Source organism: Acanthaster planci, linkage group LG09 (genome assembly GCF_054643075.1).
Source record: "Acanthaster planci isolate LZ-2023a linkage group LG09, COTS_SCS, whole genome shotgun sequence".
NCBI classification, from domain to species: domain Eukaryota; kingdom Metazoa; phylum Echinodermata; class Asteroidea; order Valvatida; family Acanthasteridae; genus Acanthaster; species Acanthaster planci.
Genome location: NC_141785.1, coordinates 8,658,304 through 8,680,970, shown reverse-complemented (window position 1 = coordinate 8,680,970; position 22,667 = coordinate 8,658,304). Strand labels below are relative to the sequence as shown.

Sequence of the window (22,667 nt, the reverse complement as noted above, 5' to 3'; positions counted from 1 at the left end):
CTTTGTGCTCAAAATTTTCCAATAATTCCCAACGTTCATTCATAATTGGGATTGACTGGAACAGTACTGGTAGTTAATTTAATAAAATCTACGAATATGTTTATAAATTCTGTTAAACTTACAAAGAAATTGAAACAAAACACTTGATGCTCATGCATCAGCAATGCTAGATGTACATGTAGGCCCTAGCAGTGTAATGTATGTCAGTGCACTAAGGAAATTGAAAATTGCTGAATATTCTACGTTAACATTAATTTTGTTTTGCTTTAAATACTAGAGCAAACGAAAATGACTTAAAAGACAGATCACTTTTGAGGAGGCAATAACACTGTCAGAAGAAATTTGAAAAATAGAACTTTGCAACACCTGCCTATCAAGAGATTGGTCAATTCAAAATCAATGTAAACATATTTGTAAAACATAGTGAAAATAAAGAACTTAGTTATTTTTAAATCTGTAATGTGCAATTACGAGCGAAATGCTCAGGAAATGCTCTAGAATGCACCCGAAAGCATCTGAAGTTCAACCCTATGCCACCGCTTCGCAAATTTGTCATTGTGCAAACACAAAAATTCCCCACACCTCTGAAAATTCCTGGGGAGAACCCTGCTGAAATGTAAACGGAAGTCTGCAATGTGAGAGAAATCAAAATGATGGTAGAGATTTCAGGACAATCCGAGTCGGAGGATGCTGGCTGCCTCGGAAGGAACTGGCGGCAGCTAGGTAAAGTACATGCACCTATGGGGAGCCACTAATTCACAGCTGAAGTCCCTTCCCGCAGGCATATGTGCTGCCTTCAGCCACAGCCGAAACGTTTGGATGTAGCTTCGCCACTCTGACCGAAGCCACAGTAATGGCATGGTACCCATTGCTGTGTTGACAGTAGAAAACATATTGAGGACGACATACACGTATATAGAAAACTTTGTGATTAACTTAGATTAATGCAATGGAAATCTAAGCAATACATCACAAAGTGATGCACAGACCTTAACTAACAAGAGGCAAAAGAAACTAAAATATTTTGTCTGCCGAAATCAGATCAAATAATATAGCCGACAGCATCTGGGTAGAGTACTTAATATTTTATTTCAGAGAAATATGGTTCCACTGAATATTCTACAATGCCTTGGGAACAAGCAGGGCAAATTTGCTGATAGCTTCAGACTACTCTCTACATGTACAAGAAGATTTAAATAAGACATCGTTAACGACTTCGTCTATTTCTTTTTTTCTCCTGCTAGGCTACGGTGAAGTACATGAATACTCCAATATACAAACAGTATACAACATTTGAACACTGATAAAACATGTATGTATTTATATTTTGACAAAAGAAAAACAGTATTTTTATAATGGTTCGCGACCACAGATGGGAATAAATGGATGCCAAATAGGATAAATGTGGAATGTATTTTTTACAGCGATGTGAACAACAAATAAAAGAAAGGTCAGTTTGGCTCAGCTTCGGTTTTCAATTCTAAAACTCTGATTTCATGTAGAAGACCAGAGTTTTAGAGTTTATCATTAAACCTTTATTTGATTTTCCTGATAAAATAAATTCTTCCCTCTTTTTATTGGGGGAGGGGATTAAGAGAGAGAATCACAGAATCAAACAGCCCCCTCTATTGGCTAAAATGACTTGACTGTTTCCAAACAAGACTGAAGAATTCCAGAAACTTTCGCAAAACATTCCCGCAGGAAAGTGTGTCTCTTTGGTAACAAACTAAAAAGAAAAAGGAAACTTTGTAATTTCATGCACTCACTACACTGTAAGACAAAAAATGGAAACAACTGCTGGAACTTTGTTCTTTAAAAATGACAGGTTTTTACAAAAACTCTGAACCCCTATCTCAATCGAGCTTACGCTGTACCAGGCTCAACTACTGCTAAAACTTCCAAAACGTAAACGGCACTGACACCTTACATGTAAAAAGGTTGAATATATATATATAAATATCAATGATTACATACTGTAAGTTGTATTGACAATAAATGCTTATAATATGTACAAATTCTTTTTATCTTCAATCGCTCTTCATGCAACCATACTAAGAATAAAACGTGCCTCTAGCACACACACAAAAAGTAATGGCAAATTAGGATTGGACTGATACCAGTCTTCTGTCCTTTTTTTGGGTCTTTTCCCTGCTTTAACTTTCATGAAACATCTGCCAGCAAGTTTTTTCACTACAGCCATGCATAATCTGAGGGCAGATTTTGAGGAAGGCGTGTCCTTGACCCACCCCCAGCAACTGTCGTTGGCTTTATATTGCACGTTCCTATCTGATGGAACTAAACATGCCCTTTTTTTCCCAAACTAAGACATTGTATTTTCTCACAAAATGTTATCCGGAATGGTTTTAGAGTACTCGGTACCCAAAGATTTCTGACACTGTGACGGCTTTGTACCGTTCACTTTACACAGGTGTGCGTATTTATCAGTTTACACAGTGGCATGGGAAGATTACCCCATCCTCTTCTGTATGATATGGGCCACTTCGGTATTTCACAAAGCTAAGGTCTATCGGGAATAAAGCGCTCACATGAGTCAGCATGGGGCTGTGCTGAGAGGACAGACTCGCCCCCATGCAGCTGTTCCTGAATAGTCTCATATTAAGCATGTGCTGATGGGAGTAAAAAAACTGGCTCAGTCCTGACTCCAATTTCACAGTGTACGACTTACAAGATATGGGTAATTCCAGATATTAGGGGTCCGTTTTTTTTCCTGTGCCCCTGTCACATCTACATGTAACATAGGATTTTTTCAGTTCAGAACAGACTTTCTAATTTCCAAGAGTGATGAATTCATGGAAATTTACCTACCAAGCTACCAAATACTAATAGTTAGAAATCAATGCTGGTGATATTTCCCTGTCAAATAACAAAGGTCAGATGTAACAGGGACACAAAAATGTCCCACTTTTGTAACCCTAATTTCTGGAATTACCCATATGCAAATAGCTCTCCCACGATGCAGCAACGTGTGCTTGAGGAATGTGTGTCACAATTTGGTTGAGATGTTTTTTGGATCAAACTTACTCCTACGTGTAGCCTTGAGGTCGAATAGGGTTCGGTGAGCAATACTCATGCTGACGTGATGGGTCGATCTGTGTCAACGATCAAGCTCTGCGAGATCAGCAGATTTTATTCCATGCTTTGTCAAAAATTCTGTGAGCAGCCATCAGCCTTTTCTAATTTGCAGATGTGGAAGATTGTTTTGTTTTCTTTTGTTTTTTTAAGGAAAGTAAAGTTGGAGATTTACAACAGGATCTGCCAATCACACAGCACGATCAGGTAATCATGCAGATTGTCAAATCACGCTCCATGCTAATAGTGAACTTTGGCCTTTGGAACCAGTTGGTTAACTTCCAGCACCTAAGGGAGCCAACATTGATTATCCATCCCAGAAGGAAAAATGTAAGATGGAAAAGGCCCATGCTCAGTTGTGTGTATTAGCCCAAAGTGATTGGTCAAAGATTGCTATGAAACGTGTATGCAGATGTGCTACATGTAAACTATCACTGTAGGCAACATCCACAAAAAAACACGCGTTCGTGTGCTGTTTTTTTAAACCTGCACGAAAATAGCGAGAATGGCAGTTGGCAGGTGATGGTAAATGGACAAACAAGACAAATAAGGATTCAGCTCTCAACTGTGAATATGCATGAGGAACAGCAATAACATGTACTCTGCGTGTTTGCACTCTGAAGGCACACTTTTAAATGTGTTTCGGTTGTACAAACTGACAGGGTTTTGGCAGCTTTGTGTCCTTGCTGGTACCTGACACTTTAGGACATTTCCATTGGTTGTACTAAATCTAGAAGCGAAGAAGATGTGCCTTACTGCAGCAGACAAGTCCTTGCCGATGGTGGGTGCATCTCAACGGTCAGTGAGGAGTATGAGATTTGCAGATTCTGCGCTTTCGGGGATTTCTTTGCAAGAATGATGTGACCATAAAAAGCCCAATTTCTGTGGTTAGCATAGCCATGACACTGGGTTCCACTGTCATGAGGCACTCGAAAATGTTCTCATTGGACATCAGCTAGTTCAACAGAGGGCCAGTGGACAGATGTACTCTAGTCCATCACAAAGAGTAATCACACATCACGCCCAGTTTGCCTACAGGTACATGTCTAGCTAGTCATGCCACAAGTGAAGTCAGGTGTTTTGGGAACGAACGACAACAAAAGGAGGCCTTCACCATGGTTCATGTGAACTGGTCACATGATTTGGCATCAGATGAATTGTGACTGTCTTGCAGTGACGAGATCGCAACACCCACTGCGCATCTGGCTGTTCATGATTTGATTCATCATCGATTTGATTAGCGATCAAAAGTTTTGTGACCAGAGAAACAAAGATCAGCCTAGTAATTCTTACGAGGCCAAATACAAATTTTTTCCATTCATAAAAAGAAGGCCCAACCTACAAGTACTTTGTTCCATATCAATGAGGCGATGGGGTAAACACGGGGGGCAGCATCGATACACACATCTCAACATCTTCACGCCAAAACAAAACTTTTCTGATAAGAAATCCCAAACAATCAAATTCTTCATTTAAACGCGACACTGATGCTCACTTTGAGGGGAGACAAAAACTTCCCCACTTGCATAAATGATAACAAACCTGGGGTTTCTCTACGTGGAAATACAAATCGGCTACTGAGTAAAATTTACACTGTATTTTCACTTTTGATTACAAAGATGGAATATACACTTTCCATGTGTAAATGTAGGTTACACAGTAACAAACACGTAGTGTTTGTGAATTCTACAACTTTTCACCTCAAAATGTTCGTTTTTTTTATAATTCACTCATATTTCAATCACTGAAAACTATTTTCTACATGCGTGTATGACACATCCTTACAAAACTCAGGCCAACTGATAAATCATAAATGATTCTCTCATATATCTGAGAATCAAACACTGAAAATTATGCAGATATATATATATTTAGGTAAAAATGTCCAAAGCAACTCCACGATAAAAAACCTAAAAATAATCTCACGGCGCATCCAGTACTTAAGCAAAAAACTGGAGCAGGATCTCTTCTGAGATGGATGAAAGAATCGACAAGGAAAAAAAAGTGACAAATCAGTAACCTCACACACGCTTAGAAGGATATCCGATGAATATACATGTATGTAGAACTATTTCTTCATAAATACAATTTAAGCATCTGTAGAATATTCTACTTTGTAATTCTAAATAGTTTTACGACTTTATTTCTCTGAATTACAAGCAGCCTTTTATGTTTCCTTTGATACCTCTGCCTCATTTTGTAGGGCATGTCGGTTTGACTCCCACAAACTTGGCAATATACATGTATATGCACATCCAGACGTATTTATACTTGAGAAAGAGTCACCAGTCTGTACCCACAGAAAAGGTACCGGACAGTTCGCTACATTGACACGCCAGGCGGGGCTTCAGAATCCAAATCTGGATGACCTTACACAGTTTAGCCAACTCAGGAGTAGATGATACAGTTGGTTGTGGGTCACAGTTTTCCCAGTAAAGTCCTACTTCTAGAATGACGATCCTGCCAAAAATTCAAGACCATGGAGGCATCCTGCAAACGTCCGTGCAGTGGACACAGTGGAGCGAAACAGATCCTTACATTCTAATCCACATGAACATATTCAACCCCCCCTTTCCTTCCCCCCAAAAAAAGCAAAACAGCCCCACCAACCCTTCCCTTTGGTCTTCACATTTCCTAATGGTATCATATACTAGTCTACATGTATTTAGAAAGTCAAGTGGAAACTGATATTACGGTAAGTTTCATAAAGAGAGTCTCATTTTACAGAATAGCTACAAGTAGTCATGTGATAGTTACTTTCTTTCCCATTTTGCTTGTTAAATATTCCTGACCTCAAATTTTGCTAGCTTAAGTTTTCCTGTTTTCTTTGTCTTTGCTTCATGTTTTACATTGTACCTTCAAAATCTCAACCAGTGCCACCATTTTCCACAAACTTTTCTACAGACGTTACGGCAACCACCCCCACTGGGGAAGGAATGGAATGATGGTCTAGTCCCCCCCCATGCCATACCGACCCGCACAGTAACAGGTACAGTGTCCAGCTGATTCGGAAATGGTGCAGGTGCCACTTGGTCCCACAAGATGGAAAGAGAGGAGGTGGTCAGATGAAGTGCGCCCTCATGTGGTGGGAAGCAGTATCACGACGGAGCAACCGACGAGATAATGACAATGACTATGATCGTCAGCAGGACCCCACAGCACACCATGATACAGATCTTTTTCTGTAGGGTTTTCATTCAGGCAGACCAGGGAGGAGGCAGCAAGCACAAGAGCAAGGGAGAATGGAGCACAGGAGCAGGTTGGGAGTGACATTTTGGTGGGGCAGGGTATGGTCCAACAGGGAAGAAGGGTGGGCGAGGACAGGAGCATGAGGTACAATGGAGGCAAGGTATGGAAGAGTAAAAGGGGTGGTGAAGCAAGGATGGGTGTGGTCAAACACGGGTGGGGTTGGCGATGTATTGGATATGGCAAGGAATGGGGTGTGGCAGAGGGTGGGAATGTTTCAGGGAGGGCAGGGAGTGGGCATTGGGGAACAGACAGAAACAGTTGTTCAAAACAAAAAACGGAGTGGCGTGCCAACAAGCGGTTGAAGAGGGCGTGGCAAGGTATGGCGGACATTTTACGCAGAATAGCGGTGCGGCAAGGATTGTAACAGCAGCAATGTCACGGCAAATCATCACAACACAAAATGGAGGTGAAGTTAACCAAAATAAAAGCCAAAATGTCAAACCAAAATGCCGAGAAGAGGTTTGCACACACAAGGAGGCGGAGCAATGGGTGTGAGAGAAGATGGAAAAAAAAAAAGAAAAGAAAAGAAAAACACCCGTTAGAGCCACCCTGGTTTGAATGAGATGTGAAAATGCAGGCAAAAGCAGTGTTTTGGTGAATGCAAGCCACGAGTGTATTGAAGGCCGACTCAATCATGGCAGAATTTCAATATCAAGAATTAATGATGGAATTTCTGTCCACAGCCCTTTGAGGTCACCGTTTGGCAGGGTGTTCATAAGCAAAAAAAGCATTACAATACAGGTGATTCACAATACAGTGAGGTTAAGAGGGGAGGGCCATTGTTCACAGTTCCTTTTGGGAAATGGCCAAATTCTATGCGTGGGGAACTTGAATTGTTTCCACTGTTTATTCGTCAGGGGAGAAGACTTGTAAGTTTAGTTTGAGTGGCAGTTTGTATTAACGATTTCTTCTTTCCATTGCATGGAATGGCCCAACCTATCAAATATTTCCCCAAGTGTCTTCTGGCATATGCTCAAATGCAATGAGCGGCAAGGCGGCCATGTTTCAGTCGATGCTAAACTTGAAACCTGGCCTCTCTGTGGCAACCTCTTGGTGGCGCTTGGTATTATGAATTGCTTCTAATCTATCAGCCTGCCAAATAAGCACACGATGGTGCTGAACACCATGGCAACTCTTCAAGTGATTGAATCAAAACGCACTTTGTCTTCAAGAGCTTGCAACTCGAAACTGGGATTGGCAGATCCACTTTGTGCAATTGGATTACAAATGTCGAATTAAATGAAAGCGGATGGAAGCCCTCCTATATTGTCATTACCAGCATCAATACACTCTCTGGCCTGCATCTCCAAACAGAATCATCGGCAATCAATAATCGTAATTAACGCTTCTGGAGAACTGCTGGTATTAATGAATGGACCCTTTTGCTCTCTACGGCCAGCAATGCAGGTCACTCAAAACGAGTCGCTTCGTCTGTGCAGCTAACACTACTAACGGGACCCTCAACCTTCCCTTCACAAGCAGGGCCCAATTTCATGGCATAGCTTAACAGCCAGCAGAAAAGTCGTGCTTGCTATAGCATAAAATTTTGCTAACCGTGAAAAGTATTCTGTGGCGGTGCTTGGCATGGTCATCCTTACACATGGGCGCTCAGAGATTCATAGCAAAGAGCAAAGCGAATCCTAGCAAATTGTTTCCTCTGCGGTAAGAGTGCCTTCTGCCCTGCTTACTCTCTGTTAGCACAAAATCATTTGCTCATAGCAGTGCCATGAAATTGGGCCCTAGTTTTAAAGCCCTATATTGCTCTCTCTGATGACGCAATGAATACATGTCAGTGCCCAGGAGGAGAGAGGCAAAGTGGCCAGTGAGGAGATGGGTCAAGAATTGCTATCATCTTTAACCAAATGCCAATTTTTTCCCTTAAGAAAAGCTGGTTCATACTCAATGTGAGCTACTGCTATTAAACTTTATCAGGAAGAAATTGCGGCAAAAAATTATGCCACAAGGTTCAACTGTCTTCCACTTTTGCAAACTCGCCGTACAAATACTTGTCACACTGTCACAAATTTTTTGGCCTTTTCTCACAGAGAATGAACCAACCTTTAAACTTAGGAAAATGGACAGGAAGAAAGTCAAGCAAGCACATAAAGCAATGACAAATTACCATGGTGCTGTGGAAATGATCATGGAATGATTAGCAATAATTAACGAAATCAAGGATTGCTATTCGTGGATATGAAGAGCTTTTCCTTCCCATTTTTAAAAACATTTCACAGAGAATACAGTTAGTTTTTGATTAGAATGAGTCAATGAATGATTTCTTTTATTGTTAAATATGCTGCTGAACTGTTTGTTTCCAGCACAGTGCAAAATACGCATTGAAGCAGTCGGGAAATATTTGAAAGGAAAAATTCTGCGGGGAGTAGGGGTTTCTGGAACCTCCTTTAAAATGGAAAAGAATCATTGTTAATAAATATGTTAATATAAAGATGTCCACGAATAAGCATCAAATGCATAATCAGTACAGTGGGTCAGTTGATCACAGCATATGTATGAATACGGAAACAGCGCACAGGTACATTGTGACCACTTCACCACTCTCCACACAGAAAACCTCTCCACAAAAAAATACATCATCATATAATACCAAATTCACACACAAATGTCTATATCATGAGAACAGCGTTTCCCATTTACTGGAAACCTTCATTCTGCATTCTTTCACTGTCACTGGAAAGCTTGAAATGTGTTTTTTTCCCCTGGATTATTCCAGTTGAGATTTGTGGGCTAGGTTAAAGACATTGCAAAAGTTTTCATTTCGTTGGCTGCACCAGCAAGTGGCACAGGTAGGGTGCATGTTTCCATGCACAACAAATACGACACTGTGTGGTTCAACTAATGATTAGCAGGCAAGAAAAGAAGTTTACATTGTGGAGAGTTTTCCTGTGCTTATGAGACTATTGCACTCACAGACAAGCCACAGACAAGCAAAATCAAAACAGTAAAATGAAACACCAAACAGCAGTACATGTACATGTATGATGCAAAAATGGCATGCAAAAACAGAAAAAGACATCAATGATGTGACACCCAGACAACTGTTTCCTGTGTGTCTGGCATGGAAATTAGTGTCTTTCGTGTGACGATTGTGTATTTTGGTCATTGTCAACTGAGTAGCTGAGATTTAAGAGAACTGCCTAGAAATACAACTAAACTTCTTGGATTAAAAACCCTGAAATCAAGGTCTCACTGGTGAAAAAAAACACTATGCAAATACGGTAGCTATATGACCAGTAACAAAGACGAGTGCCCTTCCATTGCAGCATGAGCTAATCACACCATGTTTGGTTCAACCTCATACCCAGGGCAGAATTCTCAATCGTCCGCAGCTGAACTCGGGGCCAATCTTCTTGGATTCCAAGATGGAAGATGCATGATATTCCTAGTTGATAATGTCGGATGCAAGTACAGGAAGCCCTTCCTTTGGGTTAGCGTCTCATTGACGCATCATCAAAGAGACAACAGCCACGCCCATTTCAGATGACCTTCAGGTCCTTTCCACAATGTCAATGTCCCTATCCCTGTCAGTAAACTCTGTATTGCACTGTTATCTTACACATGTACATGACCCCCAAAATAAACTTTGTTTGTTGTCAAATGTCAATATGCATGAATGCATTTCCTAATTTGACTTGCATAGTCAAACCAAACTCAACTACATGTATGAAATAAAGTATCAGTTTACTACAGTTATGTACAACTATTAAAACAGAGATAGAAGGAAGCGAGGACTAATGTGTTTTGGGGGAAGACTGGGGAAAGTCTAAGATTGCATAGATGTGTGCTAATCTGTCAACTACTACTGCATGTTCATGTAGAAGCCATTACTGGGGTGACATTACGCTCGCAAAAGGTCAAACATGAAGTACCCGCTCAAGGTTAGTACTCCAAAAGTGCGCTTTTACAACTTTCGTACATATTACTCCGATTTGAAGTGCCGTGTTGTATGCACACTTTGCACAGGAAGGGCATGATTTTAGGGTATTTTAGGGTTGAGGATTCTAATTTTGTTGGCAGGATATCGGGATTAGTTTTTCACAACGCACAAAAAAGCCTCAGATTTTTCGTCATTAGAATCAGAACTCAACCTAAACTGTCTGTCTTTTTAGTTGAAAAAGGACACACTGTCTGTATACATGTAATTGCAAAAATCTGCAATTACTCTGAAAGGCAGATGTTGGTATTTTGTTTTCAACACAAATGTGCACAAGAGGTCACTACCAACACATACAATGTAAATATTACAGATTCACCAGACAAAATCAAAAGAAATCTACATGTACAAAATAAAATCACTTTTTCGATCCACAATGCTGATACCACAGTGCTTATTACAGCAAAACATCGACACAGATGTTAAAGCAAAAATAGCAGTCTAATAAAAGAAATTGTATGTTCACTGTTGATGAGTATGTCTTGTATCTAGGAGACACGGTTACAAAATCACAGCACTATTATGCCGTGGCATGGGCGGGATAAGCAGAAAAGGATATGACAGTGTTATGTGATGCGTTTGGTAACGTGTATAAAGTATCCTTTGGTAAATTCCACACTGCACTGGGTGAAACTTTTTACTCCAAGATTGTGAAGTCATTTTTTCTATTTGAAATTCGCAATTCTATGTGAGTGGAATTGGTATTGAAACAAAGGGGTAGTCATTTGGCGACACTACTGAAGACATTTACTCGCTTAGCGAAACTGAGCTTACAGAAGCCACATCCCAACACACATTCACACCAACTTTTTTACTGAGAAAAATGCTTACCAATTCAACATCGTTGCAAGGTTACCAGTTCTCCAAAATTTGGCTACCATGTATTTTACACTCATCCAATGCAAAATGCGATACCTACCCACGGCGGTCTGGCACCCAAAGTACTTACACTGTGATGAATGACTATTAGTAAAAATGAGAGTAGTCTGATTGCTTACCCGCCTAGCTTTGCTTTGATACTTGACAGCTTTCTTGGTGTCCATCTTGGCTGTTTCTACGTAGTCCACTGATTGCTCTACGTTGTACTCAATCCTGTCAATCATTTCTCCCTAAGGAAACCAGACAATTTAGAACTTAAACCTGAAGCATAATTTTTCCCTTCACTGAAGCTGTACTTGAGCCAAATTCCAAACTCCAAAGCAGCCAACTGCTTAACATGTTTTCAAAAAACCCCAGAATGTCTGAAATGCATGCAAAAGAATTCCAAAAGCTCATTTACACAGACTGGAGGTAACAGACTTCCGCGCAATGATAACATATCAAAGTCGGTGGTTTTGTCTGGGTTTGTTCAAGCCCAGGGAAGATAAACTGTAACCACTACTTTCAGAGGCCTGAGCGAGTTGAAAAAGATACTGCATGAAGATCTTCATTCTGGCCAATCAGCGGTGTCGTTAGGTATGATGTCACAGTCTGACAGGTATGGTCGAGCACTTTCTTGTTATGTCTTCAATTCTTCCTATGGGATGCCATTGTTACTGTAGAGAGTCTTTAACATGGGTTTCCAGGTGTAATTGTGTATGACTGTGCAACTTGGTGCAACATACGATTTTCCACAACCGATTTCTGTTACTGTTCACGACCATATGTGGGTCCTATGCCCCTAACAGTTGTGTTCTGGATCCTTGAAATCTTACCAATGGACACAGGCAAAGCAATGCCACCAGCTCGATTTGAACCCCGAGTTTGGGGCATTTTGGAATCCTGAGACTGAAGCACAAGACAGTCCTACCCTGTGCTCACCTTGACTAACCGAGTCACACACGTACATCACTGGCTAGTAGAGTTACCTTACACAGACAAAAAGCGACAAAGCGCCAAGAGTGTTTACCTGACTTTCTACCAACATGGCCATGTCCATGAACATGTCGTGCAACTCTCGGATGCTGTTCTCCAACTTGATGATGTCGTTGTGTCGGGCTTCGATATCGCGCAGCGTCTGTTTAGCCTGCTGCGTGTCCATGATGATCTGGGGAGAGATTAACGGACAGAACGACCGGCTGAAAGAAATTTGCCGTGATCTGGAGGCATCCAGCGTTACTAAAACACTTCATACACAGGGTACTTTTACTTAGTAGCAATATCCGATCCTGATTTCTGGAAGCTTCTTACTCACTCAATAATTTCAGTCAGTTTTGACACTTTTTCAAAGCACATCAGATTTTCAGGCAGCATTATTTGAGAAGTTTGACTGTTCAATTGCATCATTGGCTAAAAATAGAAAATAGAATTTTGGGGGAGCGAAGGGGCGGTCAGCTTACACCAGATGTAAATATCGCAGGGTTCCCGCTCTCCAACATGTCTTCCAGCTCTTCGTCTGTAGTGGACTTTCCAGCTGCAGAGAAAAAGAGAGACAAAGTGCCATGGTTTATAGTGATAAAACTTGTTTGAGAACGTGCAGGGGTAGTTCTAGCACGAGTGGTGTGGAGCTACCACATTTCTGGACATGTCTTGCAGGTGGCTGACTGCGTGCGGGTGCTGAAAGTGAGCGGTTTGCAGCTGCAAAAACTGAGCACCAGACTTGGACTTCAAAAGGATACAGGCCATACGCACTTGTGGCTTGAGACTAAACTTACTAAAGTACATATGTTTATTCAATCCGGACATCCCGTCGATCACAGATCTAGGGGTTTAGGGAGTGTGACCTGAAACCAGACTCAGAATATTTTGAGACTTCAGGTCGAAGCAAAAGCCTTAGTAATTGTGTATCTACACTGTTGTGCGTATGGAGGTTTGTGACTCACAGGCTCAAGCCTGGACTCAAAATGAGTGTTTTAAGACTTGAGGTCAAACCAAACTCCTTAGCATTTGTGGATCTGGGGTTTAGGAATCAAACACCCCCATCAGCAAAAAATTTTTAAAAAAGGAAACAATTGTGTGAGTATGCATGTTAACCCCCTCCCCTCGAAATGCTTTGATGGGGACTCTACTAGTACGGCCAGCAGGACCGAGGTCAAAATTTTCACAAAGGATGGAACACACGAACTCCACTGATACAATGTACATGTACATCAATCCCACGATCCCTAGAACTCTGTAGCCTCTGCCCATACAAGCTACAAAAATTGCATGGTTCCTGCAAAAAAAGGTAGATTTCTTTGACCTGTGCACAAACATTTAGAACTACAAAAATTGCCATAAAAAACATGCCAGAAGGAAAACAATAACAAAGTTAAAAATCTAACTCTAAAATACTTGAAAGATATAAATATTGAGGATTGACACCACAGTACATGTACACCATTGGTAAGAATTCTCTATAAAGCAAGTAGATATTTCTTCTGCTTGGATATCTTCCCCCTCTCCTTTTTATTCTTTCGATCTAAAGGTTCTTCAACAGTATTCATGCCTGTCTACATAACACAATGTTTCTGTACCACAATCCAAAACTATGCATGCACTGTAATGTGCTTAATAACTCAAGTCATTACTTAAACATGTGGCACTTTTATTCGCTACACTCCTCGGTAATACTTATTCATTTAGTATTAGAGATACATTCCATCTCATAAACTTTCTGTGCAGAAAAACATTAACAAATATTTACTTACAAAAATCAATATTATTCTGAAATATCATTTTTCATTTCCTTTCTCCTCAATTTGGATTATTCAAAATCTTGTGGCAAGATCCTAGGTACAAGACTGGAAGCTTTACATGCAGGTATCTGCAAGTGGAATTTCTTTAAAATATGACTCTGTGGCATTGACATTCACTTTCCAAACTTCAAATCTGCTCAAACTTGAAAAAAAAAAGGGTTTTCTATCCACACTTACTAATAGTATACATGTACTACTGCCATGGCCAAGTGGATAATATTCCAAAAACTTTGTCTAAAAACCTGAGAAACTGCTGAGAAAAATCATTTTCCTGAGCACTGTACAGAAGAGGAACATGTTGGTGTCTGAAAGCAAATGTGTGGTTAGCTACATGTAGAGCTCAGCTGGAACCCTGCACGTACATGTACATGTACAAATGTGCTAAAGTATCCAAGGAATTGTGAGACCGAACGAGAAATTCCAGGTGATTTTCATTTACCAATGGTGTACCGTGTCCAGAGGTTGGAACAAGCCAATCTGGGCTGCAAGGAACTGCAAATAAACGGGGTCACATGATCTTGCGGAGACATGCGAGGGAGATTCAAAAGATGAAGAAAAAAATGGTCACACATATTCTGGAGGGGTATCAGAAAGATAAAAGGGGGGGAGTTCAGGATAAAATGGGGTTTATGAAATAGGCTTTTTATTTCCAAAAATGTGTAGTTTGAATTAGTTCTTTGCTTGGTAAATTGAATGTTGTTAGACAATGACATTATTGGAACAATATTGGATAGCTTGATGATTCAAAGGATAGTGAGCTTAACGTTTTGCACATCATTTAATACAAACAAGCCAACTCATTTTTCAAAGATTTCACCTGTCAGTGAAAACCCCAAACATTTGGTTAGTGTTGTACAAGGACAAAAGAGTGTGCTCCGATTTGTTTATATGCATACTGCAATACTTCACTTTGCCACTGTGCACAGATGATGTGTACAAACTTTTGTTCACTGTTGTCTGTGTATGTACATGTACCAAGTTGCAGAAAAGGTTTGGCTCATTTTGCACACATGACAGTAAAACTTGACAGTGGGGCACAAAGTTTGGCTCCAACTTGTATAGGTAAAACATGGTTGGCTACATGCTGATTCTTTTGTTTGGACATGTGATTGATTTAAATACAAATTTTGTTCCTCAAACAACAAAACACTGTTTTGTTTTAAGTGCTTGCAGAAAAACTGTGCCAATCTTGTATATCTAGTGTGGACTCGTTGATAAGCTTAAAGGTCTGCATAATGCAAACTGTGCCAACCTTGCATATCTAGCGTGGACTCGTTGATAAGCTTAGAGGTCTGCATAATGCAAACTGCGCCAACCTTGTATATCTAGCGTGGACTCGTTGATATGCTTAGAAGTCTGCATAATGCAAACTGTGCCAACCTTGCATATCTAGCGTGGACTCGTTGATAAGCTTAGAAGTCTGCATAATGCAAACTGTGCCAACCTTGCATATCTAGTGTGGACTCGTTGATATGCTTAGAAGTCTGCATAATGCAAACTGTGCCAACCTTGCATATCTAGCGTGGACTTGTTGATAAGCTTAGAAGTCTGCATAATGCAAACTGTGCCAACCTTGCATATCTAGCGTGGACTCGTTGATAAGCTTAGAAGTCTGCATAATGCAAACTGTGCCAACCTTGCATATCTAGTGTGGACTCGTTGATATGCTTAGAAGTCTGCATAATGCAAACTGTGCCAACCTTGCATATCTAGCGTGGACTTGTTGATAAGCTTAGAAGTCTGCATAATGCAAACTGTGCCAACCTTGCATATCTAGCGTGGACTTGTTGATAAGCTTAGAAGTCTGTGTAATGCAAGCTGTGCAAACCTTGCGTAGACTAAGCTGGTCCGCAAAAGGTTAAATCCTTTGTGGAAAATACCTTTATTTTGGAGGCATTTCGGGCAGGGGGTTTCAGGTTACGTGTAGCAAAGGAAGAGGGATGGTCAAGGAAACCCTCTATAAAATTCACACTAAGAGAGTGTCGTTCAAAGTGCCCAAAAAAACCATTATTTTCACAAGGGCTTGCCACACTGCTCAATTTTGTGAAAAAATGACCACTGTAACATTTTGTGCATTTGCATCAAGACAGTTGTTGCTCTTTGTGAAGACTCGCCAACACTTCATCATACGTGCGTTCAAATCTCTACAGGTGTACAAAGTACAAAACCTTGGTCAAGGTTGTGTGTGCGTTTCACATACATGTACCCACAAATGTGTCCATATGCATGTAACTGCGATGTATTTATACATGTGTCAGGTATTTGTATGGGTAATTTTGGCGCAACTCCATGTTGTGGAAACTGGATCTGTTTAAAAAGATCCACGTTTGCTACAACTTGCAAACCGAACTGTGTTTGATGTGGGAACAAGTCAGGTCAAGAGCTTGTGTCATCTTGCACACAAAAGTAGAAGAACGAGAATCTCTCTCTCTCTCTAAAACATCAAAAATGACCACAAGATAGAGCTGCTTCGGAGGGGAATGGCAAAAGGTCAAAAAAGAAGATGAAGAAGCAAGATCAAAGAAATACTTACTAGCTATTTATTTGAAAGCAAGGCAAGGAAAGAAAAGTAAATACTTTGTAAATAGGGAAAAAAATTGAAGGTGTGTATTGGGCGAATCAGACTTGGAAACTCAAGCATGGCTAAGGTATGGAAATAAAGACACCATTATTGCAAATGGTGGAGACAAAGTAGATATCGTTGAAAACAATTCGATTTTCTGACGGTGTGTAAAAGAAATGGAATCAAGGAATTTATGAATAGGGAAGAGGAAAATTTCTGAAATGTCAGATAATATTACAAAATGGAATGGAAAAAAGTTACACCAGGTAGTGCAGAATGTGGGGACCACTGAAAATAGCAATAGAGAAAATTGGTTAATTTAACAAAGATGCCAACTATCAGCCGCAACCATATTTTGCATATAGGTGAACTCAGCTCAATGTAATTCCAGCATGCATGCCCAAACTATTCAACCCTTTCTACCCTTCTTTTTCTATTGGTATTGTGCATGAGTATTCCGCAGAAAGGAGAGCCTGGGCTTGAACACAAAACCTTGGCTTTAAAAAAGAGAGCATAATAAATCTGGCAAACCTGTGAGCACAAAATGCACTTCATTAATTACACTTGCATATCTGACCACTGGCCACGGTAGGTTGTCATGAGATGGTGACTGGCCATGCGTGATACTGGCCAACTGACCCTCAGGTCAGAGTGACCAGCAACTCTCCGAAATACTCTCTCGCATCTGGCACGGCCATTTGGAGAACCCCCTCGTATACTTACTGATCTCCAGCTGTCGTTGGATGCGCCCCTTACACCTCTCTCGGTAGTCCGTCTGTGTGTTGTTGTAATCGGTCATCACTTCTACAAACTTCCGCGAGAGCGTTGAGTGCTGGATGGGATAAAGGAAGAAAACAAATAATGAAACTATCCAACTCGCTGGGGACTCATCTATGCGTGAGACAGAGGTCACATGACCAGTCAAATCAATTCACAATTTTCCTGTTTATCCCAAACAGTTTATTCCGAAGAAGGTCTCACCTTGTCCCTTGTGCATAATTAGAAAATCCATGCACACTTGGGCAGCTTAAGGCTTCCATGAGTTAGGTTTTTTTTTCCTTTCTTGTCAGTGCAGGCTACCCGACCTGTAATTATTGTAATTACTATAATTTATTAAGAGATGTCTGAGATCATCGGGTCAGGGAACTAGACTCAGATAGTCACAGACAGTTGCTCGTGCCCACTGCTCATATATACAGCATTCTATGAAAGAAATAAGGCTGCATCCAAATATGTTGTCTACAGCTAGGTGCAGGTATTCACCCTATTGGAAATACGAGGAGACACACAGACAATAGACCTAGCTGTAACTCTGGAAGCCCGTTTCAGACACGGTCTAAGTCTCAGTGACGGACATGCAGAACAATGTGGGTTACTAGCTGTCCTAATCTTCCACTCAGTACACAAGCGGTAGAACCTTGTTATCTTTCCAACGGGTAACCGAAAAGAACTACATCCATGCATCCTGAGAAAGTCATCCTCCCACTGGGTAAAAGCAAACCCTGACCTGTCCAACCTGTGACCTCGGTCAAGTTTTTGGAATTCTGTGCCACTCAAAGCATGAAGACCAATGAGAAGAAGCTACTGCTTAGCCCTAACTCCTACAACATTTCTGCCAAGCGGCTTCCTAACCCCCCCTCCAAAAAAAATCTTTCCAAAATCTCAGTGTGGGTTTTGAAAGAACTCTGAGGACTAAAACTACCAGTACTACCAGTAAAAGGCAATTTTGTACCTGGGTCTTTCTTATCCTGACATCAGCCGAGTTCATCTTAGAGTTTTCTTCCTGCTCGATACTCTGTTCCATAACTGAAAAGGGAACCCACGCATGAAGCAGGTCAGTGGGTGAATGCACACCACAGAGAGGTTAACTTGTTGTGTCCACCATTACGTGGAACACAGCATGATTTACAGGCCTTCCAAAATGGCCTGTTAGATATAATTTAAAATCAAATTTAAAGAGCACCTCTAAGGAAAACATGTTTTTGAAGATTCTATCTGTTTAAATAAATATGGAAGCATCCAAATTGAACGCAGTGTCACTTGTGTTCAGAGCTCAACTGTAACAAGCTAAAAAGGCTTTTTTCTGTTCATGCCAAGATGCGAATTCTAAATGTACAGCAGATTGCATCATTCTAAGAAAACAGAGAAAACGACAGGAACCCTCGCCATGTGTTCATTGTGGATAAATCCTGTGCATGCCAAATAATGCACGTAGCCATTGTTTGGCATGTACACAGGTTATCCACTACGATACAGACAGAATCATAGAAGACATGTTTTCCTTAGAGGTGCTCTCTAATGTAAGAATTCGAACAGCATCTGCTCGGCCCTCACATGTTCAACAAGAAATTACTGATCAACAAAATGTACTCAGGCCTTCTGAGATTGCTGGGCCTGTCATTCAGTACCCGCTGAATGTACCTCAAACCAACAGCACATTCCGTCCCTCCCTGGAGGTGCCTCGCCCAAATCAGATCCAACCTGATTGGTCAACTCCAGACAAATGTGGCAGTTGAGTGGTTTAAGACATCCCCAGAACTAATAAGGAAGTTATGGTTTTCTTGGAAGCTGTCAGATTGTGCCATGGGCACTGCGAAGGGAGACAAGGGAGACAATTGACCCCTCCCCATTGAAAAAGAAAAGAATGAACAAATTTTTAAAAGACGGAGGGAGGGGATGAAAATCACCAGTTTGGTCGAAAATGCATGTACCTTGGAATTGACCAGCGATAAGTACTATGCCTGGCAAACATTCAGAACTGTCATAAGTATGTCTGTACTTACAAGTACATGTACTTCTGACATCTAGCAGGTACCGGTTAATGTCCCGGTAAAACAATATTATGGTAGAAATGGTTCTTGCCCCGTCCCCTGGAGCCTCGTCCAGTGACTCTGCCCCCTGCGAGTAAATCCCAATGTGGTGCACTCTGCATGCATACATGTACCACAGCGTCCAGGCCACTCACCCTTTAACTTTCCCCTGACTTTGTTTGCCGTCTTCTTGATGTCGGCCATTAGTTGCTCCAGTTCCTCCTTCACCTCTGGAAAGACAACAGCGAAGGAAAAAAAAACACACCAGACATGTTTGGTTAAAGCCAACTGCCAATTATCATCTGTTCCCAGGAGCACTGTTGACTCACTCATCAAACTGCTGGAAGCCTCACCTCCAAGTTTTTCTGTGCGCGAGTAAAGATGTCAATTTGTAGAATTTCAGAATGAATCTTGTTTTTGATAATTGGTATAATTTAACTTTTTTGATATTTTCATGTTTGAACTGTTTATCTCCAAACTAATTGGAATCAATTTAGTGGGCCCTTTAACTCTTCCTTTCACTTGACCCCTTAACCTCCCTCAGCACCCTTTGGATGATATTCAATGTCGTGGAACAATTTGGCCTATTTCTTTGTTTACAGTCAGTCCGTTTGTCTGTCTGTCGGTCACGTGTCATGGCTGTTAGGCTGTTTGCATTTGTGCCATTTGTGTCTGTTGATTTGTATTTCATCTGCCCCTCTGTCCATGTCTTGCGTTTCAATGTCCGTTTTGATTTTGTCAGTCTTTTATGAACCTGACCTAAGTGTGTGTCCAATCTCATATCCATCCAACTTAAAATAGTACATCTTACATGTACCTACTGTTTTTCTATTATTTGACTAATGTACACCTATTTAATTATATATTTTCTAAAAAAATTTTTTATAGCATATAGATCAGATATTTATAATTTCTATTCAATAATACGTGATGCCTTTAAATCTTTATTTAGTTTTATTTATATTTCTGTGAAATGCCTTGAGCGTCGACCTTTCATGGGTTTGGTGCTTTACAATAATTATCATATCATTATCATATCATGAGTACTGAGAGCAAAAACAAAAAAATTAGAGCCAAAGACAAACAGGAAGTAAGTAACTGAGATTTGAAATTTGGGAGAAATTTCAGGTGAAATTTGAGACCAATACTGTATTCAAAACAAGTTAATGCTCATCAACAGTGTCAATAAGTTACCTAAAATTTGAGGAGGAAAAAAAATGAAGCCAGCCCAGCATTTGCAAGATTTCTGGTACGTGTACAGTGGACACGTACATAAGTTGTACATGTACATCCCTGAACCACAGGATAACAATGACAAGAGAAAGTACATGTACGTACTAGTACTTGTCACACTTCAGTTTGTGACTCCGCTCGCTCGCTCACTCCCTCACTCACTCATTTATTTATTTATTCATTTAAGGGAAAACCTTTCAGTGGATCACAGTTTTCCAAGGGTGCCCAGCTAACACAAGCAATTAACAATAAAAGAATAAAAATATTAGATAATCAATTAATAACAACAAAACAGCAATGATAACCATTGAAATAACACTTAATTGATAAAACACTAAAACAGATTAAACTACTTAATTGGTCGGTACATTGGCAGTAAAAGCAATATCGGCAGCCATCGAGGAGATACATCCCCATTAGAGGGGGAGTGCATGTATATACGTACATGACATACAAGTGTATACACACACTTGTGCACTTACACAAATATACATGTACATATACCCATAGACACAAACATGCACATGCTCACATGTCCTTGTAGTCCATATGTACCGTTAATTCTTTAAAAATCAAGTTTTTGTACTGGAGCTTGAAACTTGCTGAAGGGAGAGGCAAGGGGTGTTTAAGTGTCGCAGGGAGATTGTTGAACAAACTAACCCCACGAGAGGCAAATTTACGTTTTCCTGAACTAGATCTACATACAGTAGATACTGCGGGCACCGAAAACTTGTGGTACCAAAGGCTTGTGATAGACTTGCAGTGACTTTTGACAATTTGCGGACAGATGGACTTTTTGTCCATTTGCAATTTGCCTGTGTTGCAATGTTACTGAGTGTACGCACACGGTGCACTGGCTCTGATGAGGTAAAAACTGGCCGGCTTGCACATTTCGACACAAGGGTACCCATCACGTGCGCGTGTGCAAAGATCTCCCGACCAAACTGTGTATCAGTACCCATGCTGTGTCTATGCCTCATATTTCCCCCCCCCCCAATCAGCAGAGTGGAAGTTCTGCGCAGCGTTCCAGCGGAAACGTAATTTGCCAGATTACGACTCCCTGTTTCCTTGTTGGATGCGGGGCAAGTAAACCGATTAAAATCAATGCTCTCTTTGGACCCTGAGGAAGATGCACGAGAGGGGCTTGGGAGTAGGGAAATGATGCAAGTGTGGAACAGATGAGTAAAGGTCAACAGTGCAAAGACAACACAATGAATAGGATGAAACTGGGCTTTTAGATGACACATGAAAAATAAATGATTAAATTTGTCTTAGATTACAAAAATCAAGGTGTCTGTGTACAGGGCCAAGTTTTAAGGCACTGCTTACTCCAAGTAAAAATTGGCGCTTGCCATAGCAGAAAATTGTGTGCTTATGGCAAACGTATTTCACAGGTTAGTGAGGAATTTTGGCTTGCGTGCATGCGTACATCCCGTAACTAAGGATTCTGTGCTTAAATGGTTAGCACAGAATTTTTCGGCTAGCGCGGTTAGTGCAGAATAGAGATCAAAAGTCCAGAATTCTGTAGTAAGCAGTGCCATGAAATTGGACCCAGGTGCGCATCACGGATGTGTGTTTTGAGGGGGCATCTCCCTTCCTAGAAAGTACACAAATTGACAACGTACGAACTGTAAAAGACACTTTATGCTCTGTGCCTCTGTGCTTAACGTAGGTCCATCATTATCATATTTGATCTTTTAAAGGTGTACATACGGGTACATGTACATTACACACAGACACCAATCCCCCCCCAGCATAGTTTGTACGTACTCTCATCAGAATAATGACAAGAAAAAAGGTACACATGTACATGTAACCCTTTAGCATGGTACAGTAATTTGCAAAAAATGGATCGGCAGTGTCCAAAATGGCCTGCAAGGTGTCCGCAAGACGCCAGGCACTCCATGGCGGAAAAAGTGCAGTGAAACTGCATTGAACACTGACACTCCTCAATTTCATTACCTGAATGAAGTGAGTATAAAATCGTCCATTCTCACCACTATCACTGGGCATGGCCAAAATTGCACACATGTACTGGTACACACACACCATGTCAACAGCAGAACTGAGGTCTGTGTATTGTTTTCTTTAGTCCAACATGGACATCTATGCAC

The 22,667-nt window shown here is 40.8% G+C and overlaps 1 protein-coding gene across 4 annotated transcripts in view; it reads right to left on the bottom strand.

The window, feature by feature from the left end:
* The window catches only part of LOC110980631 (syntaxin-like), a 55,063-nt gene that overhangs the window by 11,123 nt on the left and 21,273 nt on the right, over nucleotides 1–22,667 (bottom strand). For 3 of the 4 annotated variants that reach the window (XM_087140919.1, XM_087140918.1, XM_022237498.2), the window contains exons 4-9: nucleotides 19,476–19,550; nucleotides 18,243–18,316; nucleotides 17,234–17,342; nucleotides 12,610–12,683; nucleotides 12,180–12,317; nucleotides 11,290–11,400 (exon numbers count right to left, since the gene is read on the bottom strand). In XM_087140919.1, the coding sequence (XP_086997045.1) occupies nucleotides 11,290–11,400; nucleotides 12,180–12,317; nucleotides 12,610–12,683; nucleotides 17,234–17,342; nucleotides 18,243–18,316; nucleotides 19,476–19,550 (581 nt within the window). Of the gene's footprint in view, nucleotides 1–1,070; nucleotides 6,273–11,289; nucleotides 11,401–12,179; nucleotides 12,318–12,609; nucleotides 12,684–17,233; nucleotides 17,343–18,242; nucleotides 18,317–19,475; nucleotides 19,551–22,667 lie in introns of those variants that run through there. The other variant, XM_022237499.2, reaches the window with a different exon arrangement.